The sequence below is a fragment of the Pristiophorus japonicus genome, chromosome 3, assembly GCF_044704955.1.
Source record: "Pristiophorus japonicus isolate sPriJap1 chromosome 3, sPriJap1.hap1, whole genome shotgun sequence".
Lineage (NCBI taxonomy): Eukaryota > Metazoa > Chordata > Chondrichthyes > Pristiophoridae > Pristiophorus > Pristiophorus japonicus.
The window spans coordinates 83,442,085-83,469,112 of NC_091979.1; the positions used below are offsets into that span (position 1 = coordinate 83,442,085).

At 45.0% G+C, this 27,028-nt stretch overlaps 1 protein-coding gene across 4 annotated transcripts in view; it reads left to right on the top strand.

Annotated features, from left to right (window-relative positions):
- The window catches only part of LOC139257613 (retinol dehydrogenase 7-like), a 63,172-nt gene extending 45,933 nt beyond the window's left edge, over positions 1-17,239 (top strand). For all 4 annotated transcript variants that reach the window (XM_070874563.1, XM_070874553.1, XM_070874564.1 and 1 more), the window contains 4 exons: positions 9,059-9,378; positions 10,846-11,104; positions 13,114-13,277; positions 15,881-17,239. In XM_070874563.1, the coding sequence (XP_070730664.1) occupies positions 9,066-9,378; positions 10,846-11,104; positions 13,114-13,277; positions 15,881-16,104 (960 nt within the window). In that variant the 5' untranslated portion in view covers positions 9,059-9,065 and the 3' untranslated portion in view covers positions 16,105-17,239. The remainder of the gene's footprint in view (positions 1-9,058; positions 9,379-10,845; positions 11,105-13,113; positions 13,278-15,880) is intronic.
- The last annotated feature ends 9,789 nt before the right edge of the window (positions 17,240-27,028 follow it).

Here is a 27,028-nt window from a genome sequence, read left to right on the forward strand (position 1 = left end):
TCCTTGCTGATGGCCCGTGTTACTATCCTTCTTTGGGTATGCCCCCTTCCTTAGCTCTATAACACTTTACGTTGGTGTTGCAAACTCTCGTGAACTGCTTATACCACCAATTGCTAGGTTCCCTTGAATTTGAGCCTGATCCTGCCAATTGGTAAGCATCAAACGGGTACACCCATGTTTCTGAGCTGACATGAGTTCCGTTACACTGACCGCAGACAACTTGCCTTCCTGCGGTCACATTCAGGCATCTTTGCTCGTTACAGGTACAGGTAAACTGGCCCTTACGCACTTGACAGTGCTGACGGGCACACTGCGTCTGCACACAGGTGGCGTTCCCGGAGACCAGGGCATATACACAACCCCACCCTTGTCCTGAGAAGCAAAGCGGGTAGCTTGCAATGTCCGAGCATACCGCTCCGTTCTTTCCCTGGGATCCCCTGCACTCAGGATTCACGGAGTCTATTAATTCCACACATCTTCCCGGTATACCCCTTCTATATTCGCCCATTTGTCCCTCACAGGGTGCGTCCAAGGTATCCGCCGTATATAAGTCGCGGGGAGTCCACCCAGGGGTAGCCACGAACAGGGCCTCTACTGATTGGGCTAGTGGGTCAAACACAGTTCGTTTGCCATGCAATCGGGTATGGGTCTGATAAAATAAGTTATCCTGTAGCCCTTCTAGTTCTGCTAGGATAGCACAAGATAGCACAATTATACTTGCTAGCTTACACATGTTTAGATAATTTTAGACGATACTATACATTAGTTAACAATAAGATAAGGACAAATCAAAAACAGCTTAGTCTGTTTGTTCCTTTCTTTTCCCGTGTTCTTGGCGTTTTTCTTCCTGCCCCAAGGATGTGGTTTATTCAGCTATGAAGGAGAGGAAGTCTGAAACAGAAACAAGGGTTAGGACGACGACCAGTGAGATAGGCTCATTATGAAGTAATAAGTTTACAGTGGTGCAGGTGAACCCAGGCACTTCTCCCTTCAACCTTAACTGCAGTGGGGGTAGTGAGTAACATCTGAAAAGGCCCCTCCCATCGTGGCTCTAGTCCCTTTCGAATCTATTTCTTAATCAGTACATACTTTCCTGGTCGCACGAGAGATGATTCGGGTAACACTGGGAGGTCGAGGTGAGCCTCTCGAACCTGGTTGTCGGCTAGTCGCAGAGCCTGAGTCAGGGCAAGAACATCGGTGGTCATCAGTCGAGCGGGATACCATATCTAGGAACAATTTCCCTCATTAACACCTTAACAACAATTTGAGCCTTATTGTCCAGGGTAGGATAGGCTTCAATCCATTTGCTAAACACATCTACTATTACTAACACATATTTGTAACACTGAACTCTTTGCAACTCAATGTAGTCCAACTGCAAGGTCTCAAAGGGACCTTCTGGTAGGGGTGTCTTACCCCAATCACAGGGGACTCCCTTCCCTGGATTATGTCGTTGGCAAACAAGGCAGCGACTACTGATGTTCTGGGCTAGCATCTGGAGTCTAGGGTGCCACCAAGTAGCCAAAAGTGTGTCACTCGCGGTCCTTGCTCCACAATGAGTAGCAAAATGCATACATTCAATAACCCATAGAGCCAACTCGTCAGACATGCAAGTCTGTTCCGCGGGAGTGGTCCAGAGTTTAGAAACATTGTCATAAGTACATCCATAATCTTTCCACAACGGTTTATCTTTTTCAGGAGTATCCTCCTGTGCTTTAATGACATCTTGGATGGTTGGCATTGGTTTTTCCGAGGCTAACTTATCCTTGGCAGGATTTTTAGTTTGACTCATCATTCTAGGCACCACCATTTGTTGTCCGCAAGAGGCCTGTTTAGCCTCTCTGTCAGCACAGCGGTTTCCTATGTCAACCGGAGACGTTCCAGTAGTGTGGGCGGTACACTTGACAATGGCAATACGCTTGGGGAGCATGAGGGCGTGCAACAAGTCAGATACTAGTTGCCTGTGGGATATCTCATTCCCCTGTGAGGTTAGGAATCCCCTATTTTTCCATAACTGTCCGAAATCATGGGCTACCCCAAAGGCATACCTAGAGTCGGTATAGAAATTGACTTTGAGGTCTTTGGCCAAGATACAGGCTCGGGTGAGGGCGAATAGTTCAGCTTGTTGGGCAGAACAGGTGGTTTCAAAGACGGCCGATTCCAAGACTTGATCCTCCTGGTTTACTATGACGTATCCTGAGATTCGTTTACCTTCTGGATTAATAGAAGAGCTCCCGTCCACATACATAATACAGTCTGGGTCTTCCATTGGTACATCAACTAAATCTTCCCTGACTGATGAGGCCTCCTGAATTAAAGATAAACAATCATGACTGGGTTGTTCCTCATCTTGGGGTGGCTCAGTAAGAAAACAGGCCGGATTAATGGCAGTACAGTGCCGAAAGGTCAGCTTAGGATTATTCAGTAAGTAGATCTCATATCTGCTTTGCCTGGCCATTGTAAGGTGTTGAGCCTGTAGTTGGCCCAGGAGGGCAGCTACGGAGTGAGAGGTGTACACAACAATGTCTTGCTGGAGGGTAATGGTGGCAGCGGATTGAAGGCTGTTGTAGATGGCGGTTAATATCTGAGTACATACAGGGTGCCCCAAGGCAACGGGGTCTATTTTGGAAGAGTAGTAGGCAACAGGCCTATGCTTATCCCCGTGTTTCTGAGTTAAGACAGCAGTAGCACAGTCTTTCAAGATTGTACAATACAGTTGAAAGGGCCGGTCATAGAGGGGCCGGCCCAATGCCGGAGCTTGCAGCAGAGCTGTTTTTAGTTCCTTAAAGGCTTGGACGTCTGCAGTTTTTACTTCAAAGCTGCCTTCCTTATTTGTATACGGGGTGAGGTGCTTAGTCATCAGTGCAACATTAGGGATCCAGGATCTACAGTAATTGATCATCCCCAACCACTGCCGCATCTGTTTAGCCGTGCTAGGGACTGGAAACTGGCAAATTGGTTCGTCATCCGGGGAGGTTCTCTGTACAATCAAGCTACGTAATCGGGGGACGGTTGGCCAAAGGGGTTGTTCTGGGAAAAATTAGTGTAAGATCCCTGTCCTCTCCCCCCTTGCCCCCCTCCTCTTCCTCCTCTTCCTCTTTCGTGCCGACGGGAGGGACACTCTCTACTCCAATGTCCTTCTTGCCCACAATTAAAGCATCCATCTCGTCTTTTCCAGCCCCGACCTCTTCCCATACCAGGACGGGGACAGTAGGGCGGTCCGTAATTAGCAGGGCCCAGGCCATTTGGGTGTTTGTTATAACCGTATCCCTGTTTATCCACCCAACCCTGCACGCAACACTGCAGTTCCATCTGGTATCCCCTCGGGTCGGACCAGGGTCCTCTCCGTGGGGGTTCTTCCTTTCTAGTCACATATTCGGTTTTGACCCGGGTCAGGGGTGCGCCTCCTCCTTCCCCTCCTTTCTTCTCTTGCCAATAATATTTTACCGCTCTTTCCATTTGGGCTCTACTGTTATCTGCCCAATTCATATTATTCGTCCGGATAGCGTGAGCAATTGAATGGGGTAGGCACTGAAGTAGGATAGCGCAGAATTGAGGTGAATTATCCCCTGCCCTGAAGGCATTATCTCCTGATTGACCTCCGTATATTTCAATAAATCTTTCCATGAATTCATCGGCAGTTTCTTCTCGTTTGGGTTTAGTTTCTAACACTGCTGCCATACTGATGGGCTTCTGAAGGGTCTTGCTGAGAGCATTAAAGATAGCGTCTAGGCGATCCTGGGCATTATTAGGATGAGCAGTCATTAACTCATCATGGGTGGCTCGCCTCAAATTTTCTAAGAACCGGGCGTGTTCAGTCGGTCTCAGGGTCTGCTGCACTAAGGACCACAAGTCTCTTGATTCCGCATTATAAACTCCAATGGTGAGTTGGAGGCGATCTATAAACTTGACAGGTTCTCTCTTTCGATCTGGTATTGTAGCCAGGATAGCCATAATCTCATTCGGCTTCCATGGCACATATACATCTATGGTGGGGTGATCCACAGCCTGTGCTGCATCCGGATTAGGCATGGGTCAAACTGGGAACTGCCTAGTTCCTACCTTAGTTTTCTGGACGGAAGTATTATTTCCTGAGGCCATTTCTCTATCCGAAGAGCACTCCGAGCCTGTAGAACTAATGCTGGAGCTTCGGCTATGACGAGTGGGTCGTTGCTGATGGCCCCGGGGTTCAGACTGAGAGCGGGGATGATGAGAGTGCCCGCGTCGCCTCTCCGGACTAGGGGTCGCTGTTTTCTGAATGGTCAGGCTACGTCTTCTAGTCTTAGATCTGGTCCTACCGGCTACAGGGTCTGTGAACTGAGGACTTGAGTCATGGTAGGAGTCACTATCTGAAGAGGAAGAGTCCGTCTGGGCTTGTTGGTTCATTGGTGTGGGGTTACGGCTATCGTCACCTCCTATCGCCGGAGTGTAGGGTGGAGGTTGGTGGGAAGGGGACTGTGGTGAGGGGCCCGGGGCTGTGGGAGGCGCTGTTGGGGTTGAGCGCCGAGTCAGTGACCATTAATCAAATTCATCATCAGCCTCGGTCAACGCAAAGCCAACCATTCGACCACGTGGTCTATCGGTACCCTTCTCGGAGGTCCCAGGGGAACTCTTAGTACGTTTCTCGTGCGTGCACTCTTTCTTTAAGACGTCTATAGTTTTAACATGTCCTCCTTCTGTCAAGGACAGCCCTAATTTAGTGGCGTTTTCCTGCCAGCATGACAGAAGGGACTCATCTTTCAGCTTTTGACAGTACTGTCTCCATTTGGCTATTAAATCCTTTTTTAACCACCGGGACCATATATATATATATTTTTTTTAAACTCAACAAACCTATCCTTTGTGCATTTCCTGGCTCCGTAACTTATCATCCGAATATACATAATTCAATATGGTTCACACTCTTAAACTTCCCACATACAGGACAACACTACGAAGGGTTAAAAAAACTTTCACTGTTTGAAAAAGTGGGTGGAGCTAAAACAAACCACAACTCTCCGGTTTCCCCACACAAGCTTCCTTTTCCACATTAAAAATCGTACAAGCATTTCTCATTTAAAACAGGTGTTCACAAGAGTCTCTCTTTTTGGATCCATGACCTTTCAGGGAATTCGTAGTTTTATCTAAATTACCCATCCTTGTGTCGCCGCACGTTGGATCAGGGTCCTAATTGTCTCCATGTCGCCCCGTGGTGGTTTCAGTTATCTTACCCAGAGCCTAGGCGGACCAAGTGATATACAAGATCGACACCGCACCTGGCATAAGTACAATTTAAAATTTACACAGTCCCGCGTAGTCCCGCAGCTTAATTTTACGTAATTCCCTAACCTCCGCGTTTCCCTACGCGGTTCGCGCGATTTTTCTCTTCGTGTCGCCGCACGGTTTTACAGTTCGTATCCTTACTTAATTTGTCCTTCCCAATCCTTACTTAATTTGTCCTTCCCAATTTAAATCCAATCAGTGCCTAGACGGACCAAGTGATATACAAGGTCGACGTCACACCTGACTTGGACACTTACTTCCTAAGTTTAGAAAGTGTTCGCCAGATTGACCTGGATCTCGTTCAGACACCACCTGAGAACCAGCGAGTGGCTAAACTTTCCTCAGACTTTTGAAACTGGAGGAAACTGGAGCAGTATTGAAATTATACTTAATCCAGTGGCCATTTTCCTCTCGTCTCGTCCAAGGCTAGTCTAGCTCTTAATTCGCAAGTTTTCAGCAGTCGTCCGTTGAGATCCCACTTCTGACACCAAATGTTGATTCTGGATTCTTTTCCCTTCAATCTGTTTCAGCGAATTCACTGACACACGAATACTTTTAGTCTTAGCAACATAAGACCTTTATTAGAGATTCTCCGGCCGGGACCTGTTAGGATAAAGAGAACACTTTCGATTTGAGCCTGTCCACCCCTCTCCTGACAAGTCTCGTTACAGCGCGAAACCACAGCAGTTATACATTTTCAAAACAGAACATATTTGATTAGCACTTAGTTCATCCAATCACTTTCTGCTTCCCCAAGAATACATCCAATGGCAGGCCGACAGGTCCCCATGACAGGGCGGGCACTAGGCCGAGCGTGTTTACAGTTTCGGTGCTTCGTATTTACCTATTTTATGGCTTGTTATAGCGTCTGACTTATACCTGACTTCGCTTTTCGCGTAACTCGTGTTTGACCACAACTCTGAGTAATCCTTTGTTTGTGTCGACAGGGCAAATATCGCAGCTGGACAATTTCTCTTGGCCATTTTCCCATGATTCCCTATCTCCATCCTTTTGCCACCTTCTCTAGCCATCTATCACTTTCGCAATCCTTTTTCACATTCTCACATCCATGTGGACTACGCAGGTTCTTTCATGGGAAAAATGTTTTTGGTTGTACTAGACGCCTACTCCAAATGGATCAAGTGTGGCATTCTCAATTCAAGCACATCCTCTGCCACGGTAGAAAGTCTACGGGCATTTTTCGCCGTCCATGGTCTACCGGACGTCTTGGTCAGCGACAATGGTCCGTGCTTTACAAGCATTGAATTCCAGGACTTCATGGCAAGAAATCAACCATGTCAGAAAGGCACTGTTCAAGCCTGCCTCAAACGGCCAGGCGGAACGAGCAGTGCAGATAATCAAACAGGGGATGCTCAGAATCCAAGTGGGTTCCCTACAAAGCCGCTTATCACGCCTCCTGTTGGCCAATAGATCCCGGCCACACTCGCTCACAAGAGTCCCACCCGCAGAGCTGCTAATGAAAAGGACGCTCAAAACAAAGGTTATTCCTTATACACCCCACCATGAAAGAAATTGTTGAGAGCAAGCGCCAGTCACAATGTGACTACCATGACAGGAATGTGAGGGCGCGATGTATTGATGTCAATGACCCTGTTTTTGTCCTCAATTACGCTGCAGGGTCTAAATGGCTTGCAGGCACTGTGATTGCCAAAGAGGGGAATAGGATTCTGGTAATTAAACTTACCAATAAAAAAATCTGCCGCAAACACGTGGATCAAACAAAAAGGAGGTTCAGCAACCCCACAGAAGAAGCAGAGGAAGTACACGATGTAGAGTTCACTCCTCCACAGGTGACCGAATACCGGAACCAAGCGGAGGAGAGCCCTGTCACTGTGGGCAGTCCGCCAGGCCTGAGGCACCGCAAACAGCAGACACTCAGGCCAGCACCCAACAACCGGAGCCCCAACTTAGGCGCTCTGCAAAGGAGCGTCAACCACCAAAGAGACTTAACCTGTGATCCCAATAAGACTTTGGGGGGGAGGTGATGTCATGCATTCAACTGTCATTGTAACCCATGTATAAATTGACCTAAGTTGTACCGTGAGAACATTGACCACTAGGTGGTGAACTTGTGGGAGACACTCCTAATTGGGACTTTCAGGTATAAAAGGGAAAGCTCCACCCACCTTCATCACTTCAGTGCTGGCTAATAAAGGTTACTGGTCACAGATTGACCTTCTCTCAAGTATGGGCCTTGTGTGCATTTATACTGTACAGTAAGGACATATTAGTCGATGTATTTATTGAGACGTATTAAAGCATGGGCCTTATGCTAAACATTAGTAAGACAAAGGTCCGACACCAGCCTGTCCTCGCCGCACAGCACTGCCCCCCAAACATCAAGATCCACCGGCGTGGCCCTGGACAACGTGGACCACTTCCCCTATCTCGGGAGCCTCCTATCAACAAGAGCAGGCATTGATGATGAGATCCAACACCGCCTCCAGTGCGCCAGTGCAGCCTTCAGTCTCCTGAGGAAAAGAGTGTTTGAAGATAAGTCCCTCAAAACTGTCACCAAGCTCATGATCTACAGGGCCGTAGTAATACCCGCCCTCCTGTATGGCTCAGAGATGTGGACCATGTACAGCAGACACCTCAAGTCGCTGGAGAAATACCACCAGCGATGTCTCCGCAAGATCCTGCAAATACCCTGGGAGGACAGATGCACAAAAATTAGCGTCCTCGTCCAGGCCAGCATTGAAGCACTGACCACTTGTGATCAACTCCACTGGGCAGGCCACATAGTTCGCATGCCAGATACGAGACTCCCAAAGCAAGCACTCTACTCGGAACTCGTCCACGGCAAACGAGCCAAAGGCGGGCAGAGGAAACGTTACAAGGACACCCTCAGAGCCTCCCTGATAAAGTGCGACCTCCCCACTGACACCTGGGAGTCCTTGGCCATAGAACGCCTTAAGTGGAGGAAGTGCATTCGGGAGGGCGCTGAGCACCTCGAGTATTGTCGCCGAGAGCATGCAGAAATCAAGCGCAGGCAGCGGAAGGAGCCTTGGGCATGGGGGCAAGAACTTGGGCAGTGGGAGAAGATCAGGAACTCACGTTGCCGGAGAGGGGAGGGGCAGAGCAGATCAGGCACTTGGGTGGAGGGAGTATGTCAAAAACCTGAGGGGGGGAAGGTGGTCAGGCACTTGGGGGATGGGGATGGGGGCAGGAACTTGTTTGGGGGGGCGGTGGGAGAAGTCCTGAACCCGCGAGGGTGAGCCCTGTTCTATGTGTGTTCTATTCTGTCTAGTGCCTGGCAGTCAGAAAGTAACTACATAGGATCTAATTACACATTCCAGAGAAACTGCTGGGTGTGCCTTATCCTTCAAGGGGACCAATCAGCAATCAAGTCTTGTGATCAAGGGGACCCAATCAGAGCTTTAGATGTTACAAATAAATACGTCCATAAATATATTCAAAGTACTCCAGTAGATTTGTCAAACACATTTTACCACTTAGAAAGCCAGCAGCATATTGCCAGTGACTGTCCGAAGTGTTTCTCTTATTTACAGACGTGTGCTTCTGTTGAGCAAGACTCCACATCAGGAAAGGCCTCTCATAGTTTCAAGACTCATTTTAGCAGTATTCCTGTTTTTCCCAGCTCCAGCCCATCAGACCTCCAAAGAATCCCACCAGATTGTCTGGACCCTCTAAGAGGGGACTGGTCCAATGTACTTGTTGAATCTCCTGGAACAACTTTGCAGTGATTTCACAAAATATAAATATTTTCTAGACAAAAATAACTTTTTAAACATGTTCTCCTGTTTTTCCACAGTTTCGAAATGCTTGAATACCTGATTATTTGTTTGGTATTATGTGTCATGTACTATTTGTACAGAGACAATAAGCGTATAAAGAATGTATCTGACAAGCATGTGTACATCACCGGCTGTGACTCTGGCTTTGGTAATATGCTGGCCAAGCACCTGGATCAGCAGGGATTCCATGTTCTAGCTGCCTGCTTTACCGAGAAGGGGGCTCAAGAACTGAAGAATAGCACATCATCAAGACTCAAAACCTTCCAGCTTGACGTTGTCAAATCTGAAAGCATCAACAAGGCTGCAGAATTTGTAAAATCAGAGGTTAAGGAAAAAGGTAATTTAAGGATTGTCTTTCACCTCTGCCATATTGAAAATGTCAGTTATTTGATCACAGTGCTGATTTGTAAACCAGTTGTGTTTGTCAAGTATGACAATCACTGCAGTCTAAAAAAAAGTCATGCATGAAGCACTTTGAGACTTTTCAATTATGTGATATGGTACTCTATAAGTATTTCTCTGTCTTCAGTTTTCTAAATTATACTATCATTTCAACAGTGACATTTTATAAATCTAAATGTGATTGCAGCATCCTACTGCTTATGTACAATGTATGTAAAATCAGCTACGGTAATAGAGGCCGACACTTCAAAACTGTAGTAAAGGCTTGTGCAAGCTGGTGAACTGGTTTGTGTATAATACTGAATATAAATTTAGGAAGAAATAGCTTCCATTTATATACCAAGTTCATGACCTCAGGACATTTCAAAGCACTTCACAGCCACATCTGAAGTATAGTCAATGTGTAATGTAGGAAATTTCAGCAGCCAGTTTGCAAACAGCAGTGATATAAATGGCAAGGTAATCTGTTTTAGTGATGTTGGTTGAGGGATAAATGCTGGCGGAGACATTGGGAGAACTGCCACTTTTCTTCAAATAGTGCCACAGGATACATCTGCAAGGCCAGATAAGCTTTAGTTCAACATCTTATCTGAAAGATGACACCTCTAACAGGGCAGCACATCCTCAGTCTTGCACTAAAGTATCAGTCCAGATTATACACTTATAGAGTGAGTCTTGAACACATGGCCATCTGACTAAAAGGCAAGAATGCTACCACTAAGATAAAGTTGCTGTTGTTGCATCTGAGAGATTTTCTTGATTGAACTTTAGGACATGGAGAAACATTGCAGAATCTTTGCTGAGGAGATTTGTATTGGCTTGATAGAGTTCCAGTTAGAACTGTTAAGTTGGGATTTGGAGCAGTGAGGAATTCATTGATGGCAGCTGTGGAGCAAGTAGCTTCCATTGCTTTGTGTCATCCTGTTGGAAATGGTGACTGATCCCAAGTGGTCTAGTGACTGGACATTCTGTGACTCCCAGCTTTCCAATGTCTAATTCCAGTTCCGAGTTGGGGTGGTATATGCATGAATCCCAGTTATCTAATGGATTTCTAGTGGGTGGAGACTGAGTCCAATTCTTAAGTGGTCTAGTAGGAGGGGACTCTGTTTGAATCCATAAGTCCACTGAGAGGCAGCTCTATCTGATTCCTGCCCACCTAGTGGTCTGTTGGACTTTCACTGGTTTTCGAGAGGGAGCTTAGTAAATCCCTTGTGATTTAATGCCGGAATAATGTAATTACTGTCTCCTAGGAATGGTGCCTTACGCTGCATAACTATCAACCGTGCTTCAATATAAATTCTATTTATGGAACTACAATGCAATATTAGGAACAAAGCTATTATAATATGGAATAATTTGCAGTCAAAAATATATATTGTTTTGTTTCCAAAAACTATTCCAGGACTGTGGGGGCTGGTTAACAATGCTGGAATCTCTATGCCCTCTGGACCAAACGACTGGCTAACAATAGATGATCACAAAGTACTGCTGAATGTTAACCTGATAGGACTCATTGAGGTCACACTGAGCGTGCTTCCACTGATAAAGAGGGCACGAGGTCGAATAGTGAATGTGGCAAGTATATTTGGCAGGATCAGTGGTGCTGGTGGATCTTATTGCATCTCCAAATTTGGCGTTGAAGCCTTTAATGACTCTCTCAGGTGAGTTAGAAATCACAAAGTTGTCCATTAATATTAGTTATGTCTTAATATTTACCTTTTTAAAACTACATTACATAATAAATCTGAGCCACTTTTATTATCTTTATGTTTATGTTACAAAGGTAGATCAAGTACAGTGTTGCTCTGGAGTTTATATTATGATCTTTCCCATTAGAATTGGATGTGTTTTAAAAGCAAAAACAAAACTGTTTAGTTAGCAAAAGGTTAAGAAATGTTGAATGGTTCTGTGTATGTCCCAATTCTGCTTTGTAAAATTCAGTAGAATATTTAGCTCAGTTGGAATTTACATATTGTACTTTGTAGAGTGTTAGGTTAAATTAAATTGAAAGCTGAATGAATGGAAAAAGATTAGACTTGTATTTAAAGTTTATTCCTGAGCTTACACCTTGCTTCTTATAGCTGACCATTGATGGGAAAACTATTAAACCTAATGTGTGAAAATTAAAAATTGTGAATCTACAAAATGGATGAAAATGTGATCAACTTCACAAACTTTCTGCGGCCTATCTGAGATATCTGGCTCCCTGCTGGTGGGACTTGTCCTGCCAACATTATGTAAATTAACTGACCCTGGAATTTACGAACGATTTAACCTCCTCCAATTTTGTCGGGCATAAGTCCTGTCCCATCCCATCATCATCATCATCATCAGCATCATCATAGGCAGTCCCTCGGAATCGAGGAAGACTTGCTTCCACTCTTAGAATGAATCCTTAGGTGGCTGAACAGTCCAATACGAGAGCCACAGACTCTGCCACAGGTGGAACAGACAATCGTTGAGGGTAAGGAAGGGTGGGACAGGTTTGCCGCACGTTCCTTCCGCTGCCTGCGCTTGATTTCTGCATGGTCTCGGCATCAAGACTCGAGGTGCTCAGCGCCCTCCCGGATGCTCCTCCTCCACTCAGGGCAGTCTTTGGCCAGGGACTCCCAGGTGTCGGTGGGGATGCCGTACCATCCCGCTTGTAAGCACTGAATTGTGGACTCAGGAATTTACAGGCCGAAGTCTTGCAATGATCTGGATTCAGTAAAGGTATTTGCTCAGCATGTTTTAACTGCTCCATTGTAATCCTCTGTGAGATTGGCTATACCTTCATACTCAAGTTGCTAGAGAAATACCACCAACGACGTCTCCGCAAGATCCTACAAATCCCCTGGGAGGACAGACGTACCAACATCCCCAGCATTGAAGCACCGACCACACTTAATCAGCTCCGCTGGGCAGGCCACATTGTCCGCATGCCAGACACAAGACTCCCAAAGCAAGCGCTCTACTCAGAACTCCTTCACGGCGAACCTGAGTCAAAGGTGGGCAGAGGAAACGTTACAAGGACATCCTCAAAGCCTCTCTGATAAAGTGCAACATCCCCACTGACACCTGGGAGTCCCTGGCCAAAAGCCGCCCTAAGTGGAGAAAGTGTGTCCGGGAGGGTGCTGAGTACCTCGAGTCTCAATGCTGAGAGCATGCAGAAATCAATCACAGGCAGCAGAAAGAGCGTATGGCAAACCTGTCCCACCCACCCCTCCCCTCAGCGACTATCTGTCCCACTTGTGATGGGGACTGTGGCTCTCGTATTGGACTGTTCAGCCACCTAAGGACTCATTTTTAGAGTGGAAGCAAGTCTTCCTCGATTCCGAGGAACTGCCTATGATGATCGTGACCTTCATACTGTTAAGTAACATCACCCTAGTGCAGGCAGGGTAAATGGATCGATAATACCAGAAACAGAGCTATGTATATTATTTTTTTGTAACTATTTTTCATGCTCTTTTCCAGTATTTACTCATGGACTCTCTCTCCTCAGCCATATAAATGAATGGGCAAAAAATTGCGGGGATTCTTTTATGACCATGGAAACCACGTTACAATGTTGTAATTTGAAGCAGCATGAACTTCCTTCCAGCACACTGTAGATCTAAAACAAAACCAATGGCAGGACAAAATACGGAAGTCTTTAATAATGCAGCAGTTTTATCTTTTTGTTTTGCAGGAGGGATATGAGTACTTTTGGAGTAAAAGTTCTTTGTATCGAGCCAGGCTTTTTCAAGACAACTATCACTAATGTTGACATTACAGCAGAACATTTAAAAAAGCTGTGGATCAGGTTACCACAGGATGTAAAGGAAGATTATGGGGCTGATTACCTAGATAAAAGTAAGTTTTTGTGTGTGTGTGTAAACTACAGATGCTTCCAATCAAAGCATTAAATTCCAATTGTAACACTTTAGATTCTCACAGAAAATGTGACCTAACTATCCAGTATTTAAATCTCATTGAATATTGTTCATCCACTGCTCCATTTCACGTATAGAAACCAGAATGTTTTGGAAAATGAAAAATATATTTTTGATTTAAGTTTATATTTTCAATGGCAGAACATACATGGGCTCAAGTTTCGGCCTGAGTTGCTCCTATTTTTTTGGAGCAACCAGTTTAGAGTGGAGTATCTTAGAAATTGCAATTCTCGGCATTTAGTTTGCTCCAATTCTAGTGAGTTGGAATAGTTTTGTTTTAGAACAGTTTTTTTTGCAAAAAGGGGCATTACCAGCCACTTACACCAATTTTGCAAATTTAGGCCGCGAAAATTTACTCCAAACTAACTTAGAATGGAGTAAGTGTAGATTTTTGTACGCTCAGAAAAACCTTGCCTACACTTTATAAATTAGGCGCAGGGAACGAGAGATGCTGGGGAGGGAAGGAAGTTAGAGTGAAGTTAGGGAATTTTACAAGCATTAAACACTTCACTTTTACAAATAAAGACCATCATCAATAATAAATGATGAATAAATCAATAAATCAACCAATAAATCAATCCAAAAAAAAAAATAAAACATCAATCAATAAACAAAAAATGTAAAGTTTCTGCTCACCTACTACAGCACCAGGTGTCCTCCAACAGCCTGCTGGGGCGTGGCCCCTCCAGGAGATGCCCCCGCCGTGGACTTCGAGGACTTCGGGCGGACCCCGCTGACGATGAGGATGGCACTTTGGGTGGGGCCCGCCCCCAGCAGATGCCGGACCGCCGCCCAGGACTTCGGGCGGGCTCTGCCCCCAGCGAGATGCCAGCATGCCCCGCTGCCGACAAAGAGTTCGGGCGGGGCCTGCCCCCAGGAGATGCCGGGCGGGCCGTCGCGGACAGGTAAGGGCTGTCAGGCCACTCGGCCCGGGTTGGGGCGACTTCCCTTTGGCCAGGGATAGGGTCGTCGCCCGGAGACAGGACGTGCTGGACGAAGCTACTGCGCACGGGTGCAGCCTCCACTGCACACCCACGCAACTGTCAGCACTGTTTTTGTCACGGGGCTGTAGCTCCGCCCCCAGCAGCTCCTGCTGCGCCATGCTGAGCTGGAAACGGGCCTACAGATATCGGAGAATCGCGAGGTAAGTATTCAGCGCAATTTCTGTTCTACAAATTAGGTGGGCCTCTCCGATGTGTGCCGTTCTAGCAGGGGTCTGAAACTTGAGCCCATAGTGTCATTATTATAAACTGTAAATTTATTGTGCCTTTTATTTCTCAACATTGTTCTATCTATTTCATTTACATTTTTCCTGTTTGAGATTTTGGCCTCGATGTTGACAGGAGCGGGTTTGGTCGGCGGGAGGGACGGAGTTTCTGTCAGAAAACCCGGAAGTTTGGGTTTCTCTGTAACCTGTGAAGTTTTGACTCCACCGTGTGTGTCTTTCTTTTTTGCCTGGATCCCCGCCCAGAAGTCAACCATATTGACAGGTTTGGCTTCCAGTCGGGCGTGAAGCACTCCTGAGGCAGGCCTAGTTCGGGGTGAAACTTGATGTCATGTGCCCACCAAGCAAATTAAGACTGCTCATTTAAAGAGCCCAAGAGTGATCTTGCTCTCTTCCGTTTTCATCACCCAATCTGAAGTATTGATTTATCTGATGGAGGTCATGCAATGGTGGTGCAGTGCCTTGTCATTTTACTTCAGTAGTATCACCCATGGCAACCATCTGCATTTCATGGTGCTAAATTCATTCTCTGTCTCCTGAAACTTGGGCTTGTTAAATGAGCAGCCGTACTCTGCTTGGTGTGTCCAAAAGAGTGCGCATGAAATCAAGGACTATTCTATTGTCCATGGCTGATTAGTCAACGAATTACCTGTGAAAATGTGTCCCATTTTATTTAATGTATTAGCTACAGTCTGCTAATAGTGGGCAGTTTTGTAGGTTTACATGCAGCTCAGTATCAAAAAACTTCAGAGACTGTAGCATTCAATACCCAACTGGGCAATCTTCACTGCTGGTGTTTCTGATTCATACATATAGATGTATGAAAATGATGAGCAGTCCATTAAGCCTGCACCACATGGTTGTATTACATGAAACATCATGATTAGACACCCCTCCTATCCATCAGATTCTATATAGACTCATGGGAAGGAAAAGAAATAGATAAAACCCAAGATCAATTAGAGCGGGAAAAAATCTGGAAAATTCCTCTCCAACCATCTTAATCTAGTCTAGGAGACCGCATTAACCATGCTTACATTACCGGGTATTTCACCTATCTGTTATAAGACGTGATATCCGCCCTGCCCAGGAACTGGTCCAGCTCCTTTTTGAGCTGACAACTTGTTCCAAATGTCAGCTGCCCTCTGAGAAAAGAAGAACCACCTCACATCCAACCAAGTCTTTGTGTAACTTATATGCTTGTCCCTTAGTCTTCTCCAATATTATCATATATTTGTAGCTTGCGTGAATTATCATGGATGAAGATATTAATTCATTTTAACGTCTACTTTTTGCAGCTTTAACAAAAGTTAAGAAATGGTTAGAACAGCTTGCCGACCCAGATTTGATGAAAGTGGTGTGGTGTATGGATCATGCTCTGACATCTGTTCACCCTCGCACTCGCTACTCTGTTGGACTTGGTGCAAAACTTTTCTGGATTCCTCTCTCCTACATGCCAACAGCCATTTCTGATTTTGTGTTCAATGTAGATAAAGTTAAGCCAGCAAAAAGTATTTTTTAATATGCTTTTGTGACTGCTTCTTTATCATGAAAGGGAATTCTTGATATTGAAATATACCAAAATAAAAGAAAATTCTGTTACGTATACAATAAAAAGTACCACTGATATAACTCTAAAACAAGAATCTCACATAAATCTTTAACCACAAAATTATATGCAATCAGTATTTGATTAACTTTATTTTTAAAAATTGGTGGGCGCCCTTTTAGTGTCAATTTATTGGTGAATGGTAATCATGTGATCATTTCAGATGCAAGTGTCATTTGTTTATGCTTTTATGTCCAGGTCCAGGCCATTAGGCCCATTTATGTGTCGTCTTCTATTCTTTAGCTGATTTTATTTTGTAGGCAAATGCTTAGAAATGTCCTTAAAATGGGGTTTTCAGCAATCCTGTTGAACTCTTGGAAAATACTAAGGATTAATGCTCAGAGTGCTTCCAAGACAGCACAGTTAAAACAAAAAAAATGTTAGCATCTAGTTCCAATTAATGGCTAGAACCAAAAACACCAAGCTTTCCAAGGGGAATGAAGAATTATGTTTTGATGCCCATGAGGGCGGTCATCCTTTATCTTGTTGTTTTGTCCCCTGTTGTGATTATGGCCAAAAACACATGACCAAAGTTTCACAAATAGCCCTGAAGACCTCATTCTTATCTGGATTGCTTTACTTTAGATATTTATGGTCAATAAATTAAACACTCTTGAAGATAATGGCCTAGAATTTGCGATTCCGCTGACGGCGAAATGGCAGCGTTCACCTTAATTCCGCCTTTGAAACTGACCGCAACTTCAGGATTTGGCGCATGCGCAGCCTAATGCAGAAATTCTGAAGTTGCGGCCTGTCTTTCACTGCTCCTGCACAAACTGTGCTGTGCCCCCACTCTCCCACCCCACAGAGTCGGCCATCAGTGAAATCTCTCAAATCAGGGAGACTGACAAACTTCGTCTCTTCCGGAGTAATTACGCTGTTAAACTTCCCCATTAAAGGTTAGACCCAAAGGGATTAGGTGTACCTGGGGATTTAACAGTGTATTGACTGTTAACCAAAGTTTATGGGCCTGAAAAATTAATTTTAATTTTGTGCAATGTCAAATTTATCCATTTTAATAAAAAATAAAGCATTTTAACAATCTAAACGTTGTTCATCTTTATTTCAGGTTTGCCTTTTCCCCATGTAAGAGTCCCAATCTTTGTTTTGCTCTCTCTAACATTTTTAAAAAGTGAGAATTTTAGAAGCTTACCCACTTCCTGATTTGCTGTCTGAGAATTCTGTGTTTGATTGGCTGCTTAGATAGCTTGTTGATGTCACAGCAGCTCATGCTATGATATTCCCATTGTACTCCGTTTATTTCAACTACATGTTGGAAAACCCAAAATACTCGACACACAGATCGCGAGATCTTTGTGTGAAATTTACTTCGGGGCCAGCGGCAAATGTCTTTGCTTCACAGTTGACCGCAAATTCCAAGCCTTCAGGTCAATCTGAACTGTTCTTTCTGCAATTAAGAGCCTAGCTGAGAAATTAATATGAAAAACTCTGCCACAAAGTGTTCCTCTGATTGGCCAGTACCTAAAATCATTAAACTCGACACTGGCTTCAGACACAACAACCGGACACCCAGCCCAGTCAACTCTGCAAAGTCCTCCTCACTAACATCTGGGGACTTGTACCAAAATTGGGAGAGCTGTACCACAGACTAGTCAAGCAACAGCCTGACATAGTCATACTCACAGAATGATACCTTTCAACCAATGTCTCAGACTCCTCCATCACCATCCCTGGGTATGTCTGTCCCACTGACAGGACTGACCCACCAGGGGTGGTGACACAGTGACATACTGTCTGGAGGGAGTAGTCCTGGGGCGTCCTCAACATTGACTCCATACCCCACGAATTCTCATGGCTTCAGGTCAAATATGGGTAAGGTAACCTCCTGCTGATTACCACCTACCGCCCTCCCTCAGCTGATGAATCAGTACTTGTCCATGTTGAACACCACTGGGAAGACGCATTGAGAGCAGCAAGGGCACAGAATATACTCTGGGTGGGGGACTTCAATGTTCATCACCAAGAGTGGCTCGGTAGCACCACTACTGACTAAGCTGGCTGAGTCCTCAAGGAGATAACTACAAGACTGGGCTTGCAGCAGCTGGTGAGAGATTGATCACCACTCGGATTCACTTGGTATTCGGAGCTCAAGATTTTAATTCAAGCATGTGCAGGGAACATAATAAATATGAGCAGGAGTAGGCCATTTGGCCCCTCGAGCCTGCTCTGCCATTCAATAAGATCATGGCTGATCTGATCATGGACTCAGCTCCATTTCCCTGTCCGTTCCCCATAATTCTTTACTCCCTTATCGCTCAAAGATCTGTCTATCTCCACCTTAAATATATTCAATGACCCAGCCTCCACAGCTCTCTGGGGCAGAGAATTCCATAGATTTACAACCCTCAAAGAAATTTCTCCACATCTCAGTTTTATTCTGAGACTATGGGCTAGATTTTCCACTTTTGCGCTTATCGCCCAAAAATGAGCGTTATTTCTGGCGTGGGTGGTAAAAAAAGATTTTCAGATCGCCGGCTTCTCGCCCATTCTCAAAGCACCTCGTCTCCATTTTTTTTAAATGAGCGTTACCGCGAGCGTTAAGCGGTAGCGTTAAATCTCACAGACGTTCTGCCGTAAAGTGTCCTTAGTAATGGCATGGCACGCTCGATTCCCGCAATTCAGGAGGTCAAGGATCATCATGACATGCGCAGAAGAGGAGTCAATGAGAGAGGGAGCAGAGAGGGACTGAAAACGTGTGTGGCTGTGGTGTGTGCTTGCTTGGCTGTTGTGGAAGGCACGAGGGAGATTCACCAGCAGCAAAAAGCCTACTAAGCACCAAGAACATAGATTGCACCGAGTTTTTGTCCAACAAATGAGATATAACATGGAAGGGATGGTGGAGGCCCTGGAGCTGGTAGCCAGGAACACTGGTGGAAGAGGGCTCCCAGTGGTCCCGGAGCACGGCACTGCATCCCAAGGTGCCGCACCTCCATTGTCAACTACACATTAGAACCAGGAGCAACATCTTGCTTCTGGCTTGGATCATGTTCCCACCTCGGGACCGTCCTCCTCCGTATCCGTCCAAGCAGCGTTTCGGTGGTCATCCCCCCCCGCTTCCCCAATGAAGCATCGTCTGAGGAGCTCCTCGGCCAGGCGGCTTGGAGTCAGGAGAGGAAGGTGAAGGGGTAGAGGTGGGGAGGAGAAGCAGGGGCGGGGGAGGGGGGGGGTGGGAAGGGTTGGTTTTTACAGAAATACTGATGAGTTCAGACAAATTTTCGGTTTAAATGTTTTTAATTTTACAAAAACCTTGTTGCGTATTGGCTCAGATAGCTGCACCGTTACACGCTGGTGATTCCTTAACATCAAAGGGTATAATGACACTTAATTTCAATCAACTTAAACTTTAACTGTCACCAAGGTGATACCCACCATTGATGTATGACCTGCACACCCAGCAGTGTGTCAGCCAACGTTCTTTCAGGCAAAGCGATCATTGAAGAACTCCTGACATAAGGCTCTTGCTGCTATCATGCCACCACGGGGCCCTTTTATGCGGTCTATGGGGGGGGGCGGGACAGGCTTCAGCGTCAGCCTGATGGTCTGGGCCGATGTCAGTGTCCGCCTCCTCATCCTCCTCTTCCTCTCTCTGGTGAAGTGGACTGTCAGACTCATCAGGCAATTCTTGTCCCCTCCCGATAGCCAAGTTGTGCAGCATGGAGCACACCACCACAAATTGAGCTACCTGCTCAGGGTGCTTTGGAGGTCACCTCCTGAGTGGTCCAGGCATCTAAAGCGCTGCTTAAGCACTCCAATGGTTTTCTCCATGATATTTCGAGTGGCTCTGTGGCTCTCGTTGTATCACCTCTCGGCTTCGGCGTGGGTGTCACGCAGAGGTGTCATCAGCCAGGCGGCGAGGCCATATCCTTTGTCACCAAGCATCCAGCATTGACCTTGTGGCTCATTGTTAAACAAGTCAGATACAGTGCTCTCACGCAGGATGTGAGCATCGTGGATGCTGCCCGGAAATTGAGCATTCACTGCCATAATAATTTGCTGGTGGTTGACAGTGAGTTGGACATTCAGGGAGTGCAATTCCTTGCGGTTCCTCTGCATCCTGAAAAGGTGCCCACATCACGATTTCGTACAGTCTAATGCTCCCTACACCTTGGAGAAGTTTGCAATTCTGGAGAATCCTAGAACCCTCTCTCTCTGTGCCTCCCTGGTCGTAGGGAAGCTGATCAAGTCCCTCCTGCATGCGTACAGAGCTTCAGTGACCTGTCTAATGCAGCAATGTGTGGCATGCTGAGAAAGTCTGCAAATGTCGGCAGTTGTGGCCTGAAAAGAACCCGAGGCGTAGAACAACAGTGCCGCGGTGACTTTGACCTCGACAGACAGTGCAGTTCTGATGGTGCTGGCAGGCTGCAGATCTCCCCTTATGAGTGGCATACCTCAGTGATAACCTCTTTGTGGGAGCGCAGTCTCTGAAGGTAGGTGGTGTCGGGCAAGTCGAGGTAAGACTGCTTCTCCCTGTACTTGAAAGGGGGTGTTACATCTGGTCCTCCTCATCAGTCTGGCATGTCTTACATTGGGCACATAATGCTGTGGCGCATACCTTCGGCCATCTCGAGTCTGCTGCATATAATTGGTCATCAAGAGAGGGTGCAAAAGGACTGGCCCCATTCCAATAGTTCTCTGTTTTCCACCGATTGGTCACAAACAAGGAATGTCCTGACAAAGACACCCTTCCACAATTCCAATTGGTCACAGTATGGTCAAGATGTTTGTACAGATGTTCACATCAACTCCAACGACCTCCTGAGTACATCCGAACTCCCCCGAGGTTGAAGCACAGCAGCCTTTTAAAAATGCAACATGTGATTTAGAACATGGCGTCCATAATGCTGTGACTAGTTCCGGTTAGTTTCACTTTTTCTGGGCGTTTTTTTGGGCAAGCAATATTGTGGGCAATATGTGTGCGAGGTGGTGAAAGTGACGCTGGCCGATTTCATGGTTGTTAGTTTCGGTAAATATGGGCGTGGGGTATTATTGAATCTCAGTGTTAAATCATTGTGGAAATTAACGCTGGGTGATATGGGCGTTGATTTCGCCCATTCTGATGATTCCGGCCAAAACAGCGGGCGGGCGGTATTTTTTCCCGGTGTTAAGCACATGGGGAAAGTAACGCTTGCTGATAAGTTTCTGAAAAATAAGCGTCAGTTTACATTTTGTGGCTAAATGGGCGATATATGTGCATTGTACGTAACTTCAGCGGTAAAATGGGCGTTAAGTAGGCGTTAAGCATGCAAAAAAAGTGGAGGTTCTAGCCCTATTTCCTCTAGTTTTAGTTTTGCCTGAGTGGAAATATCCTTTCTGCATCCACCTTGTCGAGCACCCTCATTATCTTATATGTTTCAATAAGGTCACCTCTCAATCTTCTGAACTAGACCAATATGTCGAGGAACCAACTAGAGAGCAAGCCATCCTAGACTGGGTCTTCTGTAATGAGAGAGGATTAATTGGCAATCTTGTTGTGCGAGGCCCCTTGGGGAAGAGTGACCATAATATGGTAGCATTCTTCATTAAGATGGAGAGTGACACAGTTAATTCAGAGACTAGAGTCGTGAACTTAAAGAAAGGAAACTTTGATGGTATGAGACGTGAATTGGCTAAGATAGATTGGCGAATGATACTAAAAGGGTTGATGGTGGATAGGTAATGGCAGACATTTAAAAATCACATGAATGAACTTCAACAATTGTGCATCCCCGTCTAGCGTAAAAATAAAACTGGGAAGGTGGCTCAACCGTGGCTAACAAGGAAAATTAGGGATAGTGTTAAATCCAAGGAAGAGGCATAGAAATTGGACAGAAAAAGCAGTAAACATGAGGAGGACAAAGGGTTTAACTAGGAGGGGGAAAATAGAGTATGAGAGTAAGCTTGCAGGGAACATAAAAACTGACTGCAAAAGCTTCTATAGGTATGTGAAGAGAAAACGATTAGTGAAGACAAATGTAGGTCCCTTGCAGTCAGAATTTATAACGGGGAACAAAAAATGGCAGACCAATTGAACGAATACTTTGGTTCTGTCTTCACTAAGGAAGACACAAATAAGCTTCCGGAAATACTAGGGGACCGAGGGTCTAGCGAGAAGGAGGACCTGAAGGAAATCCTTATTAGAAGGAAATTGTGTTAGGGAACTTGATGGGATTGAAGGCCGATAAATACCCAGGGCCTGATAGTCTGCATCCCAGAGTACTTAAGGAAGCGGCCCTAGAAATAGTGGACGCATTGATGGTAATTTTCCAACATTCTATAGACTCTGGATCAGTTCCTATGGATTGGAGGGTTGCTAATGTAACCCCACTTTTTAAAAAAGGAGGGAGAGAAAACAGGGAAATATAGACCAGTTAGCCTGACATCGGTAGTGGGGAAAATGTTGGAATCAATTATTAAAGACGTAATAGCAGTGCATTTGGAAAGCAGAGACAGGATCAGTCCAAGTCAGCATGGATCTTCTGCAGTTGTACAGGGCCTTGGTGAGGCCACACCTTGAATAGTGTGTACAGTTTTGGTATCCTATTCTGAGGAAGGACATTCTTGCTATTGAGGGAGTGCAGCGAAGGTTCACCAGACTGATTCCCGGGATGGCAGGACTGACATATGAATTAAGACTGGATTGACTAGGCTTATATTCACTGGAATTTAGAATAATGAGAGGGGATCTCATAGAAACATATAGGATTCTGACGGGATTGGACAGGTTAGATGCAGGAAGAATGTTCCAATGTTGGGGAAGTCCAGAACCAGGGGTCACAGTCTAAGGATAAGGGGTAAGCCATTTAGGGCTGAGATGAGGAGAAACTTCTTCACTCAGAGAATTGTGAACCTGTGGAATTCTCTACCACAGAAAGTTGTTGAGGCCAGTTCATTAGATGTATTCAAAAGAGAGTTAGCTGTGGCCCTTACGGCTAAAGGGATCAAGGGGTATGGAGAGAAAGCAAGAATGGGGTACCGAAGTTCCATGATCATATTGAATGATGGTGCAGGCTCTAAGGGCCGAATGGCCTACTCCTGCACCTATTTTCTATGTTTCTATGTTTCTAACGCCAATGTGTATAGGCCCAACCTATCAACCTATCTTCATAAGTTAACCCCCTCATCTCCGGAATCAACCTAGTGAACCTTCTGTGAACAGCTTCCAATGCAAGTATACCCTTCCTTAAATACAGAAACTAAAACTGTACAAAATACTCCAGGTGTGGCCTCATCAATACCCAGAACAGTTGCAGAAGGATTCTCTGCTTTTATAATATTTACAATCTAATGGAGAAAGATTGTAAAGTGCTGCAGTACAGCAGGACCTGGGTGTACTTGTGCATGAAATACAAAAGGATAGTATGCAGGTACAGCAAGTGATCAGGAAGGCCAATGGAATCTTGGCCTTTATTGCAAAGGGGATGGAGTATAAAAGCAGGAAAGTCTTGCTACAGTTATACAGGGTATTAGTGAGGCCACACCTGTAATATTGCGTGCAGTTTTGTTTTCCATATTTACGAAAGGATATACTTGCTTTGGAGGCAGTTCAGAGAAGGTTCACTAGGTTGATTCCGGAGATGAGGGGGTTGACTTATGAGGAAAGGTTGAGTAGGTTGGGCCTCTACTCATTGGAATTCAGAAGAATCTTGTCGAAACTATACGATTATGAGGGGGCTTGACAAGGTGGATGCAGAGAATATTTCCACTGATAGGGGAGACTCGAACTTGAGGGCATAATCTTAGAATAAGGGGCCGCCCATTTAAAACTGAGCTGAGGAGAAATTTCTTCTCTCAGAGGGTTGGAAAATCTGTGGAATTTGTTGCCTCAGAGAGCCTTGGAAGCTGGGACATTGAATAAATTTAAGACAGAAATAGACATTTTCTTAAATGATAAAGGAATAAGGGGTTATGGCAATGGGCAGGGAAGTCCATGATCGGATCAGCCATGATCGTATTAAATGGCACAGCAGGCTCAAGGGGCCATATGGCTTACTCCTGCTCCTATTTCTTATGTTCTTTTGTTCTTCTAATCTATCCCCCTTGCAATAAAGGCCATTTGCCTTCCTGATTACTTGCTGTACCTGCATACTAATGTTTTGTGTTTCATGCACAAGGATCCCCAGTTCCCTCTGTACTGCAGCACTTTACAATTTTTCTCCATTTAAATTATAATTTGCTTTTCTATTATTTCTGCAAAAGTGGATAACCTCATATTTTCCCACATTATACTCCATCTTCCAAATTTTTGCCCACTCACTTAGCTTATCTATATCCCTTTGTAGATTTTTTGTATCCTCCTCACAATTTGTTTTCCCACCCCATCTTTGTATCATCAGAAAACATGGTTACATTATACTCGGTCCCTTCATCCAAGTCATTAATATAGATTGTAAATAGTTGAGAACCCAGCACCGATCCCTGCTGCATCCCACTAGTCACTGTTTGCCAACCGGAAAATGACCCATTTATCCCGACTCTCTCTTTTCTGTTAGCTTGCCAATCCTCTATCCATGCAAATATATTACCCTCAACCCTGTGAGCTTTTATCTTGTGCAGTAACCTCTTATGAGGCACCTTATCGAATGCCTTCTGGAAATCCAAATACGTCACATCCACTGATTCCCACATATCCACCCTCCTCGTTGCATCCTCGAAGAACTCAAGCAAATTTGTCAAACATAATTTCCCTTTCATAAAACCATGCTGACTCTGCTTGATTGAATCATGCTTTTCCAAATGTCCCTCTACTGCTTCATTAATAATGGACTCCAGCATTTTCCCAATGACAGATGTTAGGCTAACTGGTCTATAATGTCCTGCTTTCTGTCTGCCTCCTTTTTTAGATAGGGACAATACATTTACGGTATTCCAATCCGCTGGGACCGCCTCCGAATCCAGGGAATTTTGGTAGATTACAACCAATGCATCCACTATCTCTACAGCCACTTCTTTTAAGACCCTAGGATGTAAGCCATCACTTCCAGGGCACTTGTCCACCTTTAATCCCATTATTTTACCAAGTTCTACTTCATTAGTGATAGTGATTGTTCCTTCCTCCCTATAGCCTCTTGATTATCCACTATTGGGATGTTTTTATTGTCTTCTACCGTGAAGACCAATACAAAATATTTGTTCAACGACTCTGCCATTTCCCTATTCTCCATTATTAATTCCCCAGTCTCATCCTCCAGGGGACCTACATTTACTTTAGCCACTTTTTCCTTTTTATGTACCCGTAGAAACTCTTACTATCTGTTTTTATATTTGGTGCTGGTTTACTTTCATAATCTATCTTTCCTCTATCATTTTTTAGTCGTTCTTTGCTGGCTTTTAAAAGTTTTTTAATCCTCTGGCCTCCCACTAGACTTGGCCACATTGTATGCCCTAAAGACAGGTATGGCTGTGCCACCACCATTCTTGGAGTGCCATAGTTGTGGCAACATATTTATATATGATAAAGCAGAACTAAAACCATTATGCAGAACTAAGGCATGTCCAGACAAGGATGCTGAAGCAATTGTTTAACGGCTAACTATGTCCGGCAGTTGATTAACGGTTCTCCGTTTCAAGGGCCTAATGTGTGAATCTTATATTTTCCTTTGTCTTAATCAGGTTAAACAAGACAGAGACAAGTTTACCTTTGTAACGGTTGAAGTCTGCGGTTTTTACTTTTAAAACACTCCGTGTTGTGGGCAACCTTCCCATCAGCCTTTGCGATAACAACTACTAATGCTTGCTAGCGTGCCTGCAGCATGTAAACATTCAGCGTTAGTTCTTTACCTTCCCCCTTCAATCCCTACTTTTGGCCCTTGTTCAGGACTTACAATTGTCCTGTACAAGTAAACAAATTCCCGATGCTCTACCTCCATCCTCTAGGTGATCAGTTGAGTGATGTGAGCGTTGCATCCTAACATACTTATTACCTCTTATAGTTTTGCCACGATCCTAGTGGTTTGACTAGATTTGGGTCCCTGAAGATTATAATACCCCCCGCCCCGCTTGGCGTAGATTGGGCTTACCCATTCCTTCTCTTGTAGGAGGGTTTCCTCCGATGCACTCTGCCCTGTTTTCATCAAAGCTTTGGCCATCCTTCTAGCCCTCGCGTGTCGACCCTGTCTTCAGGGCTCGAACGGGTGTATTAGTACCAACATCAATTGTACCATCACCAGCACATGGAATAGTAATCAAATCCAGGGGTGAATTTGAATGTTCAATCCCCAATCCCATCGGTCCTCCCACCAAGTGGTGACCCTAATATCATCAATGTCTCTACTTATGTCCTTGTTATGCTGTTGAAGCGTGTAATATATTCTTTGAGAGTTCGTAATCTTCCTCCAATTAACCAATAAGGGAGTTAAGGGTTATGGAGAGCGGGCGGGTAAGTGGAGCTGAGTCCACGGCCAGATCAGCCATGATCTTGTTGAATGGCAGAGCAGGCTTGAGGGGCTAGATGGCCTACTCATGTTCCTAATTCTTATTTTCTTATGTTCTTATGTTCCTCCGGAATTCCTTGAAGTTTTCCAGCTGTGGGGTTATCTTGTAACCAAACTCATTGATGTAGTTTGTCAGTGCTTCCTTGATGTCTTTGAACACTTGGATTGGATAAAGGTGGTCTTTCGCTTGTGTATATCAATCAATTCTTCTCGTCCAACCTTGTTGGTACCTTCGGAGTGAAACAAAATAACGGCCTGTGTATCTTGCAGATCCGGCCTATATATTCAAAGGATTCTAGGTTTAGTATTTACACAATACTCTCATTTATTCACATATGCTGCTCGAATTGGGGAAAGGTGGGCTCCAATGGCTTCCATGATAAAAATACTCTTGATCCCTGCATTGT